This window comes from Bombina bombina, chromosome 2, assembly GCF_027579735.1.
Source record: "Bombina bombina isolate aBomBom1 chromosome 2, aBomBom1.pri, whole genome shotgun sequence".
In the NCBI taxonomy this organism is placed as follows: domain Eukaryota; kingdom Metazoa; phylum Chordata; class Amphibia; order Anura; family Bombinatoridae; genus Bombina; species Bombina bombina.
The window spans coordinates 122470269-122491122 of NC_069500.1; the positions used below are offsets into that span (position 1 = coordinate 122470269).

At 38.2% G+C, this 20854-nt stretch overlaps 1 protein-coding gene across 1 annotated transcript; it reads left to right on the forward strand.

Moving 5' to 3' along the window:
• The first annotated feature begins 4503 nt into the window (after positions 1 to 4503).
• On the forward strand, positions 4504 to 6405 carry LOC128647687 (putative nuclease HARBI1). Its single transcript, XM_053700433.1, has 4 exons — positions 4504 to 4970; positions 5256 to 5334; positions 5918 to 6219; positions 6309 to 6405. The coding sequence occupies exons 1-4, from the start codon at positions 4850 to 4852 to the stop codon at positions 6311 to 6313; spliced, it is 507 nt and encodes a 168-aa protein (XP_053556408.1). The 5' UTR covers positions 4504 to 4849; the 3' UTR covers positions 6314 to 6405.
• Positions 6406 to 20854: the final 14449 nt, after the last annotated feature.

Below are 20854 nucleotides of genomic sequence, written 5' to 3' on the forward strand. Positions count from 1 at the left end.
GCTGGACTGACCTTACTTGGCGGGATCAGACTGATATACTTCAGGAAAGTTTTCTTCTGTGAAAAGCACACTGGTCTAAAAGAGGCTGCTTCCGGGTGGTAAATCGCCATAGAACAAGCCACTGAGCTGTTGTTCGTTCCTGGTAGAGCGCTTCTCTCTTTGTATGCAAATTATTATGACCCTGGGGAAGTCTCCCTATGGGTGATGGGGGAAACCAGACGTGGACTCCTTGCCCAGTGTGCTTAGAGGAATGTGGCTGCACCTCACTGACGAGGCCCATAGGAGGTCGAAACGATCGTCTGGGGTTGTCATGTTCCTTGTTCAGAGGAGAATTGCCTGGTATTTCGGGGCTGGACTGACCTTACTTGGCGGGATCAGACTGATATACTTCAGGAAAGTTTTCTTCTGTGAAAAGCACACTGGTCTAAAAGAGGCTGCTTCCGGGTGGTAAATCGCCATAGAACAAGCCACTGAGCTGTTGTTCGTTCCTGGTAGAGCGCTTCTCTCTTTGTATGCAAATTATTATGACCCTGGGGAAGTCTCCCTATGGGTGATGGGGGAAACCAGACGTGGACTCCTTGCCCAGTGTGCTTAGAGGAATGTGGCTGCACCTCACTGACGAGGCCCATAGGAGGTCGAAACGATCGTCTGGGGTTGTCATGTTCCTTGTTCAGAGGAGAATTGCCTGGTATTTCGGGGCTGGACTGACCTTACTTGGCGGGATCAGACTGATATACTTCAGGAAAGTTTTCTTCTGTGAAAAGCACACTGGTCTAAAAGAGGCTGCTTCCGGGTGGTAAATCGCCATAGAACAAGCCACTGAGCTGTTGTTCGTTCCTGGTAGAGCGCTTCTCTCTTTGTATGCTGGCGATCCATAATCCGGCTGAAGTCTTCTATCAAGCTGCTGCTAAAGAGGTCCAGAAGAGGCTCCAAAGTCTTCATCCTATCCGGGATGAAGAGGAGATCTGGACCGGCAACCATCTTGATCCAAGCGGCATCTACTATCTTCATCCGATGACGAACGGCTCCATCTTGAAGACCTTCAGCGCGGATCCACCTTCTTCTTCCGACGTCCAACTGAAGAATGAAGGTTCCTTTAAGGGACGTCATCCAAGATGGCGTCCCTCGAATTCCGATTGGCTGATAGGATTCTATCAGCCAATCGGAATTAAGGTAAGAAAATTCTGATTGGCTGATAGAATCAGCCAATCAGAATCAAGTTCAATCCGATTGGCTGATCCGATCAGGGGCTGGTAAAAGAGCTTTGAACTTTTTTAATTTAGAATACGGTAGGGCATTTTTTTTTATTTTGGGGGGCTTTGTTATTTTATTAGGGGGCTTAGAGTAGGTGTAATTAGTTTAAAATTGTTGTAATATTTTTCTAATGTTTGTAAATATTTTTTTATTTTTTGTAACTTAGTTCTTTTTTATTTTTTGTACTTTAGTTAGTTTATTTCATTGTATTTATTTGTAGTTATTGTATTTAATTAATTTATTGATAGTGTAGTGTTAGGTTTAATTGTAGATAATTGTAGGCATTGTATTTAATTAATTTATTGATAGTGTAGTGTTAGGTTTAATTGTAACATAGGTTAGGATTTATTTTACAGGTAATTTTGTAATTATTTTAACTAGGTAACTATTAAATAGTTATTAACTATTTAATAGCTATTGTACCTGGTTAATATAATTACAAAGTTGCCTGTAAAATAAATATTAATCCTAAAATAGCTACAATATAATTATAATTTCTATTGTAGCTATATTAGGGTTTATTTTACAGGTAAGTATTTAGCTTTAAATAGGAATAATTTATTTAATAATAGTTAATTTATTTTGTTAGATTTAAATTATATTTAAGTTAGAGGGGTGTTAGTGTTAGGGTTAGACTTAGCTTTAGGGGTTAATACATTTATTAGATTAGCGGTGAGATCCGGTCGGCAGATTAGGGGTTAATTATTGTAGGTAGGTGGAGGCGACGTTGTGGGGGGCAGATTAGGGGTTAATAAATATAATATAGGGGTCGGCGGTGTTAGGGGCAGCAGATTAGGGGTACATAGGTATAATGTAGGTTGCGGCGGTGTACGGAGCGGCAGATTAGGGGCTAATAATAATATACAGGTGTCAGCGATAGCGGGGGCGGCAGATTAGGGGTTAATAAATATAACATAGTGGTCGGTGATGTTAGGGGCGGCAGATTAGGGGTTAATAATAATATGCAGGGGTCAGCAATAGTGGGGGCAGCAGATTAGGGGTTAATAAGTGTAAGGTTAGGGGTGTTTAGACTCGGGGTACATGTTAGGGTGTTAGGTGCAGAACGCTGCTTTTTTGCAGGTGTTAGGTTTTTTTTTCAGCTCAAACAGCCCCATTGTTTCCTATGAGGAAATCGTGCATGAGCACGTTTTTGAAGCTGGCCGCGTCCGTAAGCAATGCTGGTATCTAGAGTTTCAGTGGCGGTAAATATGCTCTACGCTCCCTTTTTGGAGCCTAACGCACCCCTTCTGTGAACTCTAAATACCAGCGTTATTTAAAAGGTGCAGGAGAAAAAATAGCACGCGTAGCTAACGCGCCCCTTTGGCCGCAGAACTCTAAATCTAGCCGTTAGTATCTTTATTTGAAATGCAAGAAAGTAAGTTTAGATGCCGGCCCATTTTTGGCGAACAACCTGGGTTGTTCTTGCTGATTGGTGGATAAATTCATCCACCAATAAAATAAAAAAAAAGCTTAGATGCCTTTTTTTCAAATAAAGATAGCAAGAGTACAAACAAAAACTGATAATAGGAGTAAATTAGAAAGTTGCTTAAAATTGTATGCTCTATCTGAATCACAAAAGAAAACATTTGGGTTCAGTGTCCCTTTAAGGACCAGGGCTATTTTAACATTTTTGCGGTATTTGTGTTTAGCTGTAAATTTCCTCTTGCTCATTTACTGTACCCACACACATTATATACAGTTTTTCTCGTCATAAAAAGGACTTTCTAAAGATACCATTTTTTTTCTCATATATTTTACTATAAAATTTTTTATAAAATATGATGAAAAAATGGAAAAAAAAACACATGGCTAGATTACAAGTTTTGGCCTCGCTTCCATTGAGTTGTAATTCAGTTTGCGTGCACTCGCAAACCGTTAAATATGCTGTTGAAAGCAATATCGTTTAACGACTGTTTCCAATGGCGCGTTATACCTCAATATCGGCAGCTGGACTCCGGCTGCCGAAAAAATCTTCGCGTCCCATAGAAAGTAATAGAAGCCGTTAATCGCTAAATTATACCAGGTTTCCAATGAAAGCGCAAATAGTTAATACACTGTTGGAGGCTGTCGATACATTGAGAAATATTACCCCCAGCTCAACTAGGTGTAAAGGAGGAAAAAATAGCTTTTTGAGGCCTGTTTCTCATTGAAATTGCAAATCACAAAAAAATTATGAGTGTTTCAATGTACAAATAACATTATATATGCTACATTTATTTGTCCTATGTATAGGAATATTTGCACCCATGTTGTCATAGAAATTTCAATATGTATGTGCATATAAAAATATATGCAAGCACCACAATTATGGAACGACCTCCCACACACTTTCAAACCTTCCCCATGCCTAATATCCTTTAAGAGATCCCTCTCTACATATCTCAAAACAGAATGCACCTGTGATTGTTGATTATATATTTCCTACCGGTTCTATGTTTAATTTTTGTGAATATATCGTGTATTATTATTGTTTTTTATTTTATTGTACCTATTGTGTCAATGCAATGTTTTGTGTACCCAGGACGTACTTGAAAACGAGAGAAATCTCAATGTATCCTTCCTGGTAAAATATTTTATAAATAAATAAAATATCTACCAATTCAAAATGAAACCTTTGCCCAGGGATGCTATATATAATCTCAATACATATAGAAATATAATTTTATCTAATAATAATCTTCTCCTACATGTATATATGTATGATAATTGTATATATATATTTGACCTATATAAATCATATAATTTTAATAATTACTTTTAACTGTTATGATAAAGGCTGATATATTTAAATAGAAAAATATAATAATTACATTCAGTGTCTTTGAATTTCCGATATGTAACTACATATATGTTGAAATTATAGTTCATATCAAAAATATAAGTCATGAGTAAGTATATACTTTCAAACTGTTCATTAAATTAAGGATTAGATGAGATGAAGATAAGCCCTCCCCCCCATTGCAATCACCAGTTTCACATATGTTAACAAGCAACACACATCTATAAAAAAAACACCACACCTAGCCTAACCTCAGAACAGATATTTCAAAATGCAGGGTGAGAGAGAAGCTGACAATGCTGAAGTTAGACAGCGTAGGCCTGACATCCCCAGAGTGAGGCTGGATATAGAAACCCTGAATGAGCAGCAGGTGTTTGAAAGTTTCAGGCTCAACAGGGAGAAAATATATCAGTTATATGCCCTGTTGCAAGACAGGCTGGAAAGCCAGGGCTATTCAAGCAGGGCTGTCCCTGGAATGACCAAACTACTAGGGGCACTTCATTTTTTGGCTTCTGGATCCTTTCAGGTGACAGGGGGCATTGTAACTGGGGTGCATAAGTCCACTCTTTCTAAGCATCTTTCAAAAGTTATTGATGGACTTTATGATAATTGCAGAAAATTTATGTTTTCCCCACATCACCCAGAGGTTGGCGTGATGTTAAGAGGGACTTTTTTCTTTTAGGTGGCATACCCAATGTCCTTGGGGCCATTGACTGCACTCATATTGCCCTAAGACCCCCTGTGCGCAGGGAGATAATATTTAGAAATCGGAAACACTTCCACTCCTTAAATGTGCAGATTATATGTGATGCAAACATGCGTATATTAAATGTCGTGGCAGGGTTCCCAGGAAGTAGCCATGATGCCTACATCCTCAGGAATTCTGGTGTGTGGAGATTGTTTGAGACAAATCAAATGCCTGAAGGACATCTCCTCGGTAAGTGTTTATGTATATATTATGATGCCTTCATGTGTTCAATATTTTGACATTTTATTGTTTCATTGCTTTATAATCCTTTATGTATGTGTCTAAGGGGGTGAAATTGATTAAATAAATAAATTGTTAATCATTTAAAAGATATATATTAACTATGTCATAGTAAGACATATGCATAACATTATTTTATGTCATACATTGCTTTATTGAAAGATGTGTGTTTTTATATATATATATATATATATATATATATATATAGTGTATATCTATGCATTCATATTTCAGCCGATTCTGCATATCCTCTTAAAAAATGGATTTGGACACCATTGAAAGAGAACCAGGTTGTTGGGCCTGCTGAATTAAGGTAAAATATATATTTATTTTCTGCTCTTGTGTGTCAGAAATATTGATTGTGCCTTGCAAAATGCTCACTATAATCTGTATAAAAGTAGGACCAGTACACACTTCATAGGAATGTCCATTTAAATCACTCTTGGGTGAATGTAGGTGCAAACCTGGAGGACATCCTTTTCCAAAGTCCCAGTAAATGTAATGAAATAGAACACACAGGTAGCACTCTATGTGGAGCAACAGCACCTTTATTGAGCAACGTTTCTTGGCTCCTGCCCCTTTATTAAGCTATATATCTGTGTTTGTGCACATACATGTGTTGCTTGATTATCTCGTGTGTGTGTGTGTGTGTATATATCACTATCACAGACATAACAATGTTGTACTGAGTGCCTTTAAAGGGACAGTCGAAATACAAATCATCTATTATCAGTGAAGCATTTATAAATCTCTCTGCTTGAATATAAATATATTTATATATATATAAAAAGGTTTAAAGATTTATAAGATCAAACCAGGAATGTAGTTAGCTCATTAGTATTTGATTTGTCTTCACATTATATATTATAATCATATTTCTTGTTCTTTTAATACAGATATAATGAAGCACATATCCGAACACGTGCTATAATAGAACGACTGTTTGGTGTTCTAAAAATGCGCTTTCGCTGCCTGGACAGATCAGGGGGGGATCTCCAATTCAGTCCGGAAAAAGCTATAAAAATCATAGTGGCATGTTGCTGTCTACACAACATGGCACAGGAGCATGTGATGTTGAACGACTTACTTCCAACACCACAGCCCCCAGGTGAAATCTTTGAGCATGATGTAATTAATCATCCCCAACCCCTCAATGCCCATTTGGAGAGATCTGCAACTATTCAAGATTTCTTTTCAGGTATTTTTATAGTATTGTAATGAGACCTTTTAGTTATTTATGATTATGTTTTTTAATAATACAGATTTGTTTCTTTTAATGTTTTACAGATTGAAGATTCTCAGAAATGGAATACCACTCCCCTCCCTCTCTCCTCATCCCTATATTTACCACATTTTCCCTAAATAAATGTGTACTTTACTCAAATATAGTCATGGTGAATGTTTCTTTATTTCCAGCTATGTACTAATCAATGCATTCATCTTATGATTTATGTATAACATAATTATCTAAAATATCATTTTAATTATATTCCAAATATTACTTTGTTCTCTTGGTATAATTATTTAAAGAGCAGCTATGCACTCCTGGTTAATAAAAATGAGTACATGGGTGAACCAATGACAGACAGGATATATACTGTATGTTGGCAACAATAAACAGCTCCAACATAGGTTCTATGCTGCTCCTGATCTTACCTAAATAAAACTATAATCAAAGGATACTAAGAATATTAAGCAATATAAAGAATATAAATATATTAGATTTGCTTGTAAATATATATGTTTTAGCAAAATAATGGAATTTATGTCACTTTAAAAAAAAAAGGAAGAGTGTGTTCACAATAAAACATTAATGAACCAGATAAATCATTCAATTCCAATCAACTTACATATGTACTCATAATCAATTTAATTTTTTTATGTTTCTTATTTCAATCATGTATTTAAGTTTAGGAGCCATTCCATTTAATGTTCATCACCTGTGGTGCACTTGCTGATTGTTGCCTACATTTAGACAACAATCATCAAGCGCTCCCCATGTGCAGATTCAAAATGGGTAGATTCCTAAGCTAACATTCCTGTTTTAGTAAATTACAGATGATAATGAAGTTAAATAGATTATAGGATTACATATTTAAGTATATAAATACTGCATGCTCTAATTCATGAGTTTTATTTTGAATAGGCTATCCCTTTAAGAAATATATCAGATGCTCATTTCAAAGAGACAAATCCAGATATAATATAATCCTTAAAATAAAGATACATTATCAATACATACAATCCCCTGAGATTGCACACTTGAATGGCATGGTTACCTCATAGAAAATAATATAGAAAAATAAGTCAAAGGAAATCATTTTTTTATCATGAAGATGAGTTTTATTATTACAGATTTACCCTCATTCAAATGTAATTTTCAATGTGAAAATCATATTTATTCAATACAAAACGATGACACATTAAAGTTATAATGTGTCATAGTACTAATATTTATAAAATATATGTAATGTCATGTCTGCTAAAGCAGATAATACTTTTGCAATATTTAGACTATTAACCAAAATACATAAGTGCTTAATATTACATACTTCAAGAGATATGAAGTATTGTCTTTAACATGGAGTTATTGAAACAATTTAAAAGTGCATTGTGCATTGGTCCCAGGGAGAGTCTGTGTCTATTCATATGATGTCAATTAAAATGTATTAATCACCTCTATATCATGGCAATCACATATATGTTGTGTATACACCAGTGCTTAAATATCATAAAGATACATTTATCTAATTATTCTAAATATTGAATAATAATCTTGACAAAAAGGAGTGCATTAGTCATGATAGGTATTAGTCATGATAGGTATATATTTCAGATATTATATTCCACATAGGACTATAAGAATGAATGCAAGGTATTTGGCCATATCAACAGGAAGGAGTATTTACTTTTCAACTCTTCTATAACTGTATAACCCTTATTAGCTTCATCTGAAGGAGCAAACAACATATGCTTGTGGAATATAAATCATAACATTTACAAATGTCATGTTGACTAATGTTAGATAGCATATACTGTATAAATATCAGACACGTATCCCCAAGTATTCTTAAACGGCATAATATCCTCAATAAAATGACACATAAATGTATCAACAATGTACACCTGCATATTAATTGACATCATGTGAAATAAAAATGAATAAAGCTGTTCATTTTTAGCAGATAAACAGCTATTAGAATAATATTAAGATATATGTTCAAATTTGGATTAGAAAAATGGATGCATATTTATGAGATGAAAATCGCACTTAAAAAAGTGCTTTAGTGCAAAAATTAGATATGATATATCTTGTGTGGAAAAAAAAAGAATATTAATTAATTCTTGCGGCGGGATTTTGACTTTGGAGGAGAGGTACTTAGGGGGGCAGTGTGGCGTCTTGTGCGACGGCCACCAGCTGAATGTGAGGCTAATAACCGGGATTCAGGGTCCTGCAGGGAGATGACAGAGGATGCAAGGGAGGATGGAGTTTGGGGCCTATCCGCGAGCCTCTCCACTGCCTCTGCCAGGCGGACGAGTGAGGCATTATGGATGTCCATTTGGCTCTGTATCCTTCTCAAATCCTGCTGCTGCTGGAGCCTGGACAGCCTAAGCTCTCTATGTATGAGCCTCAGTAGATCATCCTGCTGGGACTGTGACGGACCCTGTTGTACAGTTGGTGTCTCAGGAACTAATAATTGGCTGGTTCCAGGGCTGTCTCTCCGTATTGGTGACTGTGAGGTTGTCTGTGATGGCACTGTTGGCAATACATTCGTGGGTGCAGTGGGTGGTGGTGTGGATTCCTGTTGTGCCATAGGAGTAGGAGGCATATAGTACAGATGATGCAGATCTGTATGCTGCTGTGGTGGGTGCATCATCTGCTGCTGAGGATAATGATGTTGTGGTGGGTGCATCATCTGCTGCTGAGGAGGATGTTGTGGGGGGTGCATCATCTGCTGCTGAGGAGGATGTTGTGGGGGGTGCATCATCTGCTGCTGAGGAGGATGTTGTATGTGGGTGCAGCTGTGGGGGCTGTGCCATTTGTTGCTGCGAAGTATGCATGAACTGCCATTGTTGAGGAGGATGAGTCTGCTGGGGTTCAGAACCCAAAACATGAAATGTTGTCTCCGAGGTAGATGGAGAAGGGCATGATACATCCTCCACCTCATATGCCCTAGGCTGCTGCATATCATCTTCTAAGAGGCTGATATAGGAGGTAGTGTCACCATAGATATCCTCATCCTCCTCAGTGAATGTAGGAACATCCTGCTGTGGTGTTGGTGCAGCTTCATACTCCTCCTGTTCGGAACCTACAAATAAATATACGGTATGTTTACATTATCTATCTAATAGAATATATTACTTTGTAGCATAACAATACAGACTATTATATTCCATATTTATGTGTATATATGTACACACACACACATACACACACACACACACACACACACAGACATATACACACACACACACATATAGTGTGTTTGGGATAAAATCCAAGCATATATGACCATAACTGATGAATCTTTATAGACTGTGTCTTAAAGGAACATTGTTAAAGGGACACTGTACCCAAATATTTTCTTTTGTGCTTCAGATAGAGCATGCAATTTTAATCAACTTTCGGATTTACTCCTATTTTCAAATGTTCTTTATTCTCTTGGTATCTTTATTTGAAATGCAAGAATGTAAGTTTAGATGGCGGGCCATTTTTGGTGAACAACCTAGGTTGTCCTTGCTGATTGGTGGATAAATGCATCCACCACTCAAAAACTGCTGTCCAGAGTTCTGAACATAGAAAAAAGCTTAGATGCCTTCTTTTTCATATAAAGATAGCAAGAGAACGAAGAGAAATTGATAATAGTAGTAAATTAGAAAGTTGCTTAAAATTGCATGCTGCATCTGATTCACAAAATAATAAATTTGGGTACAGTGTCCCTTTAAGGACAATGACACATGATTTATATGAAATGCTTAATATTCTTGGATATTATATAATCAATAGAACGATTACGTCCTAAGCAGCTGACTGCCACTCGAATCTCCTCCCACAGCTTATTCCGGACACCCGGCCTCAGGTTAGGGTTCTCCAGCTGAGCTGCCCTCTCCAAGTAGGCCTCAACAAGAGCCTCCTTCTCCTCCTCAGAGTACCTCTCCTCTCTTAGCCTGCCCTTCACACCTGAAGGGCCAGCAGACACAGACTCTCCCTCCTGTGACTGGGGACCAGCCCTCTCTACCTCCTCTGTCCCTGCAGGCTGTGACAGGCTACCACCAGCCCCACCCCCACTTGCCACAGTCTGCCCCACTCTCCCTCTTCTTTTTGTGCCTAGCTGAGGCTGACTCCTCCTCACTCCTCCCACCTCCACTCCTCTTCCACCCTCTCTCCTTCCCTCATCTGCCAGGGTTTGAGGAAGGACAAATCCTCCACCCAAACCTCGGCCCCTAATCCTGCCCATACTACTCCCTACTTCCCCCCTCCCCCTCCCTCTATCCACCCTCTCCACTGCCCTCCCCCTAGCCACCCACTTCCCAACTCCACTAGGCCTATCCATCCCTTTCTCCTTCCTCCCTAACTCTAACCTAACACTAAAGTCCCTAGCTTACCTAACTACACTAATTCACCTAACTAAACCTTAAATTAAATATCCCCAAAACTAACTACCTAACCTATCTAGACCCTAACTATCTCTATTCTATATCCCTCAAAATAAAAATAAAATGTGGGGGTGAAAATAAACAAAGGAATGTAAATGAAAAAGGAAAAACTAAAGAGGATTATAACAAAATTATAGAAAAATAAGGGATGCAAATGAAGAAAGGGGTGGGCTATATAGTCAAATGGAAAAAAAAATATGGGATGTAAAAAAAAAAAATAGGATGGGCAAAATGTATATATATAAAAAAAAAGTTATATAGTGAGGAAGGGAAGGGTAGTCAAAGGGGGGATGGGAAGTGGAATAAGGGGATTAATGAAAGGAGTAATAAAGGAAGATGGGGATATGGGGGTTAATGAAATAAAAAAAATGTGAATGTGTTTGTATCAAATAAAAGTGTGTATGTGTGTTTGTGTGTGTGTGTTTGTGTGTATGAACTAATGTGTGTTAATTAACTAATGTATGGATGTGTGTGTGTGTTCCTATTATTATATGAGGCCTACAATAAGAATATATGAAAAGAAAATATCAAACTCTCCACTAACTCTCAAACAACTCTCAAAAACCCAAAACTCCTACCAACGCAACTAGCTCCCGTGTCTTTCTCTCTAGAGGCAATCACAGGTAAAGATCGCAGGCGCAAACCGTTATTCTTATAGACAGAGGTCGGGTTACCATGGCAATGCACTTGTTATGGCGCGCTTTTTGACAAATCCAACATCGGTTGGCAACGCAAACTTACGTACGGCCGAAAAGAGCGACTGCGCGCAACACGCTAATCTTTTCAATGGAAACCTGGTACTAAAATGGAGCCGTAAATTACTTTTAGCTGTCGTCCGCTTTCGTAGCTTACGGCTTCATTTTTAACGACTCAATGGAAGCAAGGCCTTTGTCGGTAAAACCTTGCGTTGCTAACAAGCCTTTTTTTTCCAGCGCACACTTTAAACAACACTGGTATTACAGGTTTTCTGAATGGCTGCGTTAGCCTCAGAAAAGAGAGCATTGAGCAAATTTAGCGCCACTTTTACCTGTAATACCAGCGTTGCTTATGGTAGCGTTAAGCTGGCAAAACGTGCTCATGCACGATTTCCCCATAGGAAACAATGGTGCTGAGCTGGCTGAAAAAAAACCTTACACCTGCAAAAAAGCAGCGTTCAGCTCCTAACGCAGCCCCATTGTTTCCTATGGGAAAATACTTTAAGTCTACACCTAACACCCTAACATGAACCCCGAGTCTAAACACCCCTAATCTTACACTTATTAACCCCTAATCTGCCGCCCCCAACATCCTCGCCACCTGCATTATATTATTAACCCCTAATCTTCCGCTCCGGACACCGCCGCCACCTACATTATACCTATGAACCCCTATTCTGCTGTCCCCACCATCTCCGACACCTACATTATATGTATTATCCCCTAATCTGCCGCCCCCAACGTCGCTGCCACCTACCTACAATTATTAACCCTAATCTGCCGACCGGACATCGCCGCCACTATAATAAATGTATTAACCCCTAAACCGCCACACTCCCACCTCGTAACACTAGTTAAATTTTATTAACCCCTAATCTGCCCCCCCAACGTCGCCGACACCTACCTACAATTATTAACCCCTAATCTGCCGACTGGACATCGCCGCCACTATAATAAATGTATTAACCCCTAAACCGCCTCACTACCACCTCGCAAACACTTGTTAAATTTTATTAACCCCAAATCTCCCCCCCCAACGTCGCTGACACCTACCTACAATTATTAACCCCTAATCTTACGACCCCAACGTCGCCGCTACTATAATAAAGTTATTAACCCCTAAACCTAACCCTAACCCTAACACCCCCCTAACTTAAATCTATTATTAATAAATCTATATAAAATTACTATAATTAAATAAATTATTCCTATTTAAAACTAAATACTTACCTGTAAAATAAACCCTAATATAGCTACAATATAACTAATAGTTACATTGTAGCTATTTTAGAATTTATTTTTATTTTACAGGCAACTTTGTATTTATTTTAACTAGGCACAATAGTTATTAAACTATTTATTAACTAAACTAAGTTATTAACTATTTAATAAATACCTTGATAAAATAAATACAAATATACCTAAACCCTAACCTAAGTTACAATTACACCTAACACTACTCTATAATTAAATTAATTACCTAAACTACCTACAATTAAATACAATTAAATTAAATAAACTAAATTACGAAAAAAACACACTAAATTACAGAAAATAAAAAAGAAATTACAATATTTTAAACTAATTACACCTAATCTAATCCCCCTAATAAAATAAAAAAGCCCCCCAAAATAATGAAATTCCCTACCCTAAACTAAATTACAAATAGCCCTTAAAAGGGCCTTTTGCGGGGCATTGCCCCAAAGTAATCAGCTCTTTTACCAGCCCTTAAAAGGGCTTTTTGCGGGGCATTGTCCCAAAGTAATCAGCTCTTTTACCTGTAAAAAAAAATACAATACCCCCCAAACATTAAAAACCAACTCCTACATACCCCTACTCTAAAACCCACCCAATCCCCCCTTAAAAAATCCTAACACTAACCCCCTGAAGATCACCCTACTTTGAGCCGTCTTCACCCAGCCGGGTCAAACTCTTCATCCAATCCGGCAAGAAGAGGTCCTCCAGAGGGTCCGAATTCTTCATCCTATCCGGGCAGAAGAGGACATCCAGACCGGAAGAAATCTTCATCCAAGTGGCATCTTCTTTCTTCATCCTTCCGGAGCGGAGCGGCACCATCTTGAAGACCTCCAATGCGGATCATCCTCCTTGCCCGACGACTAGACGACGAATGACGGTTCCTTTAAATGACGTCATCCAAGATGGCGTCCCTCGAATTCCGATTGGCTGATAGGATTCTATCAGCCAATCGGAATTAAGGTAGGAAAAATCCGTTTGGCTGATCCAATCAGCCAATCGGATTGACCTCGCATTCTATTGGCTGATCGGAACAGAAAATAGAATGCGAAGTCAATCCGATTGGCTGATTGGATCAGCTAATCGGATTAAATCAGCCAATCAGATTTTTCCTACCTTGAATCAGCCAATCGGAATTCGAGGGACGCCATCTTGGATGATGTCATTTAAAGCAACCGTCATTCACCGTCTAGTCGTCGGGCAAGGAGGATGTTCCGCGTCGGAGGTCTTCAAGATTGTGCCGCTCTGCTCCGGAAGGATGAAGAAAGAAGATGCCACTTGAATGAAGATTTCTTCCAATCTGGATGTCCTCTTCTGCCTGGATAGCATGAAGACCTCTTCTTGCAGGATTGGATGAAGAGTCCGGCCCGGCTGGGTGAAAACGGCTCAAGGTAGGGTGATATTCAGGGGGTTAGTGTTAGGATTTTTTAATGGGGGATTGGGTGGGTTTTAGAGTAGGGGTATGTGGGTGGTGGGTTTTAATGTTGGGGGGGTATTGTATTTTTTTTTTACAGGTAAAAGAGCTGATTACTTTGGGGCAATGCCCCGCAAAAGGCCCTTTTAAGGGCTATTTGTAATTTAGTGTAAGGTAGGGAATTTTATTATTTTGGGGGGATTTTTTATTTTATTAGGGGGATTAGAGTAGGTGTAATTAGTTTAAAATATTGTAATTTCTTTTTTATTTTCTGTAATTTAGTGTTTGTTTGTTTTCATAATTTAGTTTATTTAATTTAATTGTATTTAATTGTAGGTAGTTTAGGTAATTAATTTAATTATAGAGTAGTGTTAGGCATAATTGTAACTTAGGTTAGGGTTTATTTTACAGGTATATTTGTATTTATTTTATCTAGGTATTTATTAAATAGTTAATAACTATTTAATAACTATTGTGCCTAGTTAAAATAAATACAAACTTGCCTGTAAAATAAAAATAAACCCTAAGCTAGCTACAATGTAACTAATAGTTATATTGTAGCTATATGGGTTTATTTTACAGGTAAGTATTTATTTTTAAATAGGAATAATTTATTTAATTATAGTAATTTTATTTAGATTTATTAAAAATAGATTTAAGTTAGGGGGGGTATTAGGGTTAGACTTAGATTTAGGGGTTAATAACTTTATTATAGTAGCGGCGACGTTGGGGTCGGAAGATTAGGGGTTAATAATTGTAGGTAGGTGTCCGCAACGTTGGGGGGGAGCATATTAGGGGTTAATAAAATTTAACTAGTGTTTGCGAGGTGGTAGAGAGGTGGTTTAGGGGTTAATACATTTATTATAGTGGCGGCGATGTCCAGTCGGCAGATTAGGGGTTAATAATTGTAGGTAAGTGGCGGCGACATTGGGGGTGGCAGATTAGGGGTTAATAAATATAATGTAGGTGTCGGCGATGTTAGGGGCAGCAGAATAGGGGTTCATAGGTATAATGTAGGTGGCGGCGATGTCCAGTCGGCATATTAGGGGTTAAATAATTTTATTATAGTGTTTGCGATGTGGGGAGGCCTCGGTTTAGGGGTTTATATGTAGTTTATGGGTGTTAGTGTACTTTGTAGCACTTTAGTTAAGAGCTTTATGTTCCAGCGTTAGCCCATAAAACTCTTAACTACTGACTTTTATATATATAGGAGTCTTGGAGGTAGAGGCTGTACCGCTCACTTCATCCAAGACTTGTAATACCAGCATTAGGCAAATCCCATTAAAAATATAGGATACGCAATTGACGTAAGGGGATTTGCGGTGTGGAAAAATCGCGGAAGAAAAGTGAGCGGTACACCTGTACCTTCCAAACTTGTAATACCAGCGGGCATTAGAAAGCAGCGTTAGGACCCCTTAACGCTGCTTTTTATGGCTAACGCCAAACTCCTAATCTAGCCGACAATTTTTCTAACTTTGACCCCCCAAAATCTGTTACACATCTACAACCACCAAAAAACACCCATGCTAAATAGTTTTTAAATTTTGTCCTGAGTTTAGAAATATCAAATGTTTACATGCTCTTTGCTTTTTTTGCAAGTTATAGGGCAATAAGTACAAGTAGCACTTTGCTATTTCCAAACCATTTTTTTTTTTTTCAAAATTTGCCATAGTTGCATTGTAACACTGATATCTGTCAGGAATCCCTGAATAACCCTTCACATGTATATATATTCTTTTTAGTAGACAACCCAAAGTATTGATCTTGGCCCATTTTGGTATATTTCATGCCACCATTTCACCGCCAAACGCGATCAAATAAAAAAAATCGTTAACTTTTTTACTAAATGTTTTAATAACTTTAGGTTTCTCACTGAAATTATTTGCAAACAGCTTGTGCAATTATGGCACAAATGGTTGTAAATGCTTCTCTGGAATTCCCTTTTTGTTAATTAGAAGGCCGCTAAATTCTGCTGCGCACCACACTTGTCTTATGCCCAGCAGTGAAGGGGTTAATTAGGTAGCTTGTAGGGTTAATTTTAGCTTTAGTGTAGTGTAGTAAACAACCCAAAGTATTGATCTAGGCCCATTTTGGAATATTTCATGCCACCATTTCCTCGCCAAATGCAATAAAAAAAAATATTGTTAACTTTTTCACTAACTTTAGGTTTCTCACTGAAATTATTTACAAACAGCTTGTGCAATTATGGCACAAAGGGTTGTAAATGCTCCTCTGGGATCACCTTTGTTCAGAAATAGCAGACATATATGGCTTTGGCATTGCTTTTTGGTAATTAGAAGGCCGCTAAATGCCGCTGCGCACCACACTTGTATTATGCACAGCAGTTAAGGGGTTAATTATGTAGCTTGTACAGTTAATTTTAGCTTTAGTATAGAGATCAGCCTCCCACCTGACACATCCTAACCCCTGATCCCTCCCTGAACCCCCTCAAACAGTTTTCTTCCCTCCCCCACCTCACAATTGTTACCACCATCTTAACCCCTTAATGACCACAATGTACCCTGTATGTCACTGGTCATTAAGGGTTTTTTCAGGACATAATAGCACAAGTCTAGCAAGAACACGCTATTAATGCCCCCCCCCCTCCAGAAGGCTTTGTGGAATAGAGCAGTCTTAACACTGGTGGCAAGACCGCGCTATAAAACAATCAAGTCCCAAAAAAAGGCCAGCGACATACAGGGTACGTCACTGGCCTTAAGGGGTTAATTACTAGCAAAAAGTCTGCCAGTACTAAAATAAAAAGCATTTTTTATATTGATTCTGCAGTGTTGGATCCCCCCTTTGCCCCCAACCTCCCCGATCCCCCCCCCCCATGCAGCTCTCTAACCCTCCCTCCTCTACAATATTTGCCGCCATCTTGGGTACTGTCAGCTGTCTGCCAGTACCCAGTTTGCCAAAAAATACGTTTTTTGTATTTTTATATAGATTAAAAAATGTTCTGTAGTGTAGCTGCCCCCCTCAATACACTACCCCTCTCCCAGATCCATTGTCCAACATTTATTCCCCCCCTCCCTCTCCCTCCTTCCCATACATTTTTAGAGTTATTAATGTAAATGTGGCGCGTGGGCGCGCACAGAAAAATGGATGTGAGGGTGTGGGGTATGAGAGGGCATTGCCCTAAAGTTAACAGCTCTTTTGCCCAAAAATTAAACAAAAACCCCCTAAAAATTACAACTCCCCACCCCCCAAACCCCCAAAATAAAAAACCTAACTAAAAAAAACCTTATCTACCCATTGCCCCGAAAAGGGCATTTTTATGGGCATTGCCCTTAAAAAGGCATTCAGCTCTTTTAGAGCACATTAAAAATTAAATAGCCCTAATCTAAATAACCCCCCCCCCCCAAAAAAAAAACAAAAAAACTTACACTAACACCAAAATCGGTACTCACCGTTCCTGAAGTCCGGTGAAAGATCTTCATCCCAGCAGAGAAGCATCTTCATCCAGGTCGGCTCCATCTAAATCCATCGTGGGGCCGGCATCTTCTATCTTCATCCCAGCGAAGGCAGAGCGGTCAGTGGATGCACGGAGGCAGAGGTCCAGGCAGAGGTCCATCGGTCTGACTTGGAGGTCCTCTTCATGCGATCATCCACAGCACACTGAAGATTGAATGCAAGGTACCCCTTTTATATTATATTGTGAGGCAAACGATCGCATGAAGAAGACCTCCACATCAGACCGACGGACCTCCGTCTGGACCTCCACCGGGACCTCCTTCTCCGCTCCGGTCATAGGACTAATCCTCCCTCAAATTTTATTGTGCAATTTGGCAAAACATTTTGGTATGTGCAATTTTTAGTTTAATCAAACCTAAAAATGTTTAAGGTAGTAACAACTCAGTGGTGGAAGAGTTGTGCGGCACATATGTTGTTTTTTATTTAAATATAAACAACAAGGAGTTTTATTTCTATATGATACATCAAATAAAAAACACCAAGATTATTTGAAGGAAGAAAGAGAAGAGAGAAGGAAAATGAAGAATCCACAGAGGGACAACAGATAACAGAGGAGGAGAGAGAGGGAGGAGAGAAGAAATAGGAGAGAGAGGAGGAGATAGAGAGAAAGGCAAGATAAAGGAGATAGATGTTAGAAGAAGAGAGATAATCCATAGAAGGAGAAAGAAGAAGAGGACAGAGAAGAGAGAAAAAATGAAGAGATAGGAAACAGAGGACAAGGATTTGATGGTAGAAAAAGAACAGATGACGCTGAAAGAGGCAGAAGCGTAAGGAAATTGTGAAAACACAGAAAGAAAGTAGAGAGGACAGAGAAGAGCTGTAGAGGAATAAAAGAATGGAGAGGAAAAAATGGAGAGAAGAGAAAAAAGAGAGGGAGAGTAATATGATGACAAAGAAGAGAGCAAACTAACAGAGAGGAGAGAGGGGATATAAATATAAGAGAAAGTGAGAAATAGGACACAGAAGAGATGGTAGAGAGATGGAGGAGGGAGGACAGAAAAGAGAGGAGGGGAGATAAAACAGAAGAGGGGAGAGGGATGGGGTAGAGAGGAGCGAAGGAAGAGAGAAAACACAGAGGGAGAGAAGACAGAGAAGAGAGAGAAAATACATACATAGATAAAGGGAGAAGATCAAGGGAGTAAAGAGGGAAAAGAAGAGAAGGCAGATAGAGAAGATAGCAGTGTAGGGAAAGCAGAGATTAGGAGAAGAGAGGGTAGGGGAGGGGAGGGGGAAGAGAACTGGAGAAGAGAAGAGGAGGAGAGGGAGAGAGAAGAGACCATGTGGAGAGAGAGAAGAGAGAAGGGGAGAGAGAAAAGAAAAAAAAGGAGAGGAAGAGGAGATATGGGAGGGGAAACAGGGAGGGCAAAAAAGAAAGGGCAGTGGGAGAAAGAGAGCATTAGAAGATAGAGAGAGAGAGGGTACATGAGGAGAAAGAGAAAAGGAGAGAAGAGGTAGAGAAGATAGATAGGGAGAAAATAGGAAACTAGAGGAAGAAGGAATGGAGAGAGAGAGGGGATAAAGTGAACAAGAAGAGAAATAATAAGGAAATAATAAGGAAAACACAAGGGAGAGAGAGAGAGGACAGAGAAAAAAATGTAAGAGAGAGAATAGATGAGAAGAGATGGGAGAAGGAAGCGAGAGGAGGCTGAGAGAAAGTACAGAAAGATGGAGGAGAGATAAATAAGAGAGCACAAAAGCCACGACAGAGAAGAGATGGCAGAGAAGGGAAGACATAGAAGTGATGAGGAGAGAGAAAAAGAAGAGCAAATGGGGTAAATTATAGGAAATATGTGTCAAAACGTGGTTTAGAAAGGAGCGCCAAATCTTGGCGAGGTCTGGTGCGGTATAGGTGTGAAAATATGGTATTCTGTCTGAGAAATTGTATAGCGCTATAGCTCAGCTACAATTATGGTAGTTGTGCTGTATAGATGTGTAGGTTTTGATATCTAGATATAAGATCTAAGAGTGGCACAGTTGATACATAAAAGCATTTAATACATATTAAACATATAAAACAAGGGTGTCGTTTAAAATATATTTTAACAGAACGGCAAGAAATAATGTGTAAAAACACATAAACACATAAATATCTATAAAAACACGCGTGTTTTGCTTTTTAGCTGTATGTATAATGTCTCATAAAATTCGTCTCATATATAGTTGTGTTGGCATAAATCTGAAAATAATAAACAATAAAAAATAATAAAAAACAATGAAAAGTAAATAATGTCCAATAATCCCTTCTCAAAGTTAAGAGATATATAAAAAAAGGTTAAGTAGTGTCCAAAAATCCCTTCTCAAAGTTAAGAGATATAAATAGATTTTCACATGTGTATCCAAAAAATAAACTGTCCAAATTTAAGTGTTGTCCAAAAACGTGGTATAAATGAATAGTGCAAATCCAGCAGATTCAAAAGTTCTATTAAAAAAGCTTTGCAAAAAACATTTCAAAGAGACATTTAAAAAACATCAAAATGAAGGTAGAAAAAAAGGTCTATCAAAATATGGTGACAAAGAATAATCCGTGAAGTCAATCCAAAATAGTGATAAAAATAAGTCCAAAAAAGATGTAAAATATCCAAAAGATAAAAAACAAAAAATAAATGATTAGTATGTGCACAAACTAGTGAGAGTGATCCCAAAAAGGGGGCTTATGTGGAGGGGTTATGTTTCCATGTAGAAAAATTATTTGCTGTATAAAAATAAAAAATAGAAAATAAAAATAAGCAAAAATACAAAAATATAAATAAAAATAATCCTAGGGAATCTTCAAACCCTGAAAATAAAAGATAATAACAATAGTGTAATACTGTATTATAATTCAACAATCAAGGAATAAATAGCTCACCATAGCTCTGTCAACGCGTTTCGGCCCTCAAGAGAGGCCTTTATCAAGACTATAGTATGGTGTGGGTGAGCTGAGGACTTTATACCTTTCTCTAACCAATCAAATTGCATTGAAATTGCGCCAAATTTTTGCGCCAAAATTTCGCGCCAAAATTTCGCGCCAAAAATGTGGTACCGGAAGTGTTGAGCCGGAAGTGCTCATCTGAATAAAAAAAAAAAAAAAAAAAAAAAAAAAAAAAAAAAAGTTCACATTTGTCTCTGTATCATTTAGATAAGGCTTTTATTTAGAGTTTGTCTATGTTTATGTTTATTAAACATTGTCTATGTTGTTCCTAATGTGTTTATTCGTGTTATGTGCCTTAGTAGTTAGCTGTGGGGTCAAATGTTATGGTTTGCCGGTGTTTTTTTTAACCGGAAATGGCCGCTGAGATGTAAACATCCGGTTAAGCTATATCGGATGTTATGGGTGAGGCGGAAGTGGTATTTACTCT

Coding starts and splice junctions, on each gene's coding strand:
- LOC128647687 (XM_053700433.1), top strand. CDS start 4,850: ATGCGTATATTAAATGTCGTGGCAGGGTTCCCAGGAAGTAGCCATGAT. Junction 4,971..5,255: donor GCCTGAAGGACATCTCCTCG/GTAAGTGTTTAT, acceptor TTCATATTTCAG/CCGATTCTGCATATCCTCTT. Junction 5,335..5,917: donor GTTGGGCCTGCTGAATTAAG/GTAAAATATATA, acceptor CTTTTAATACAG/ATATAATGAAGCACATATCC.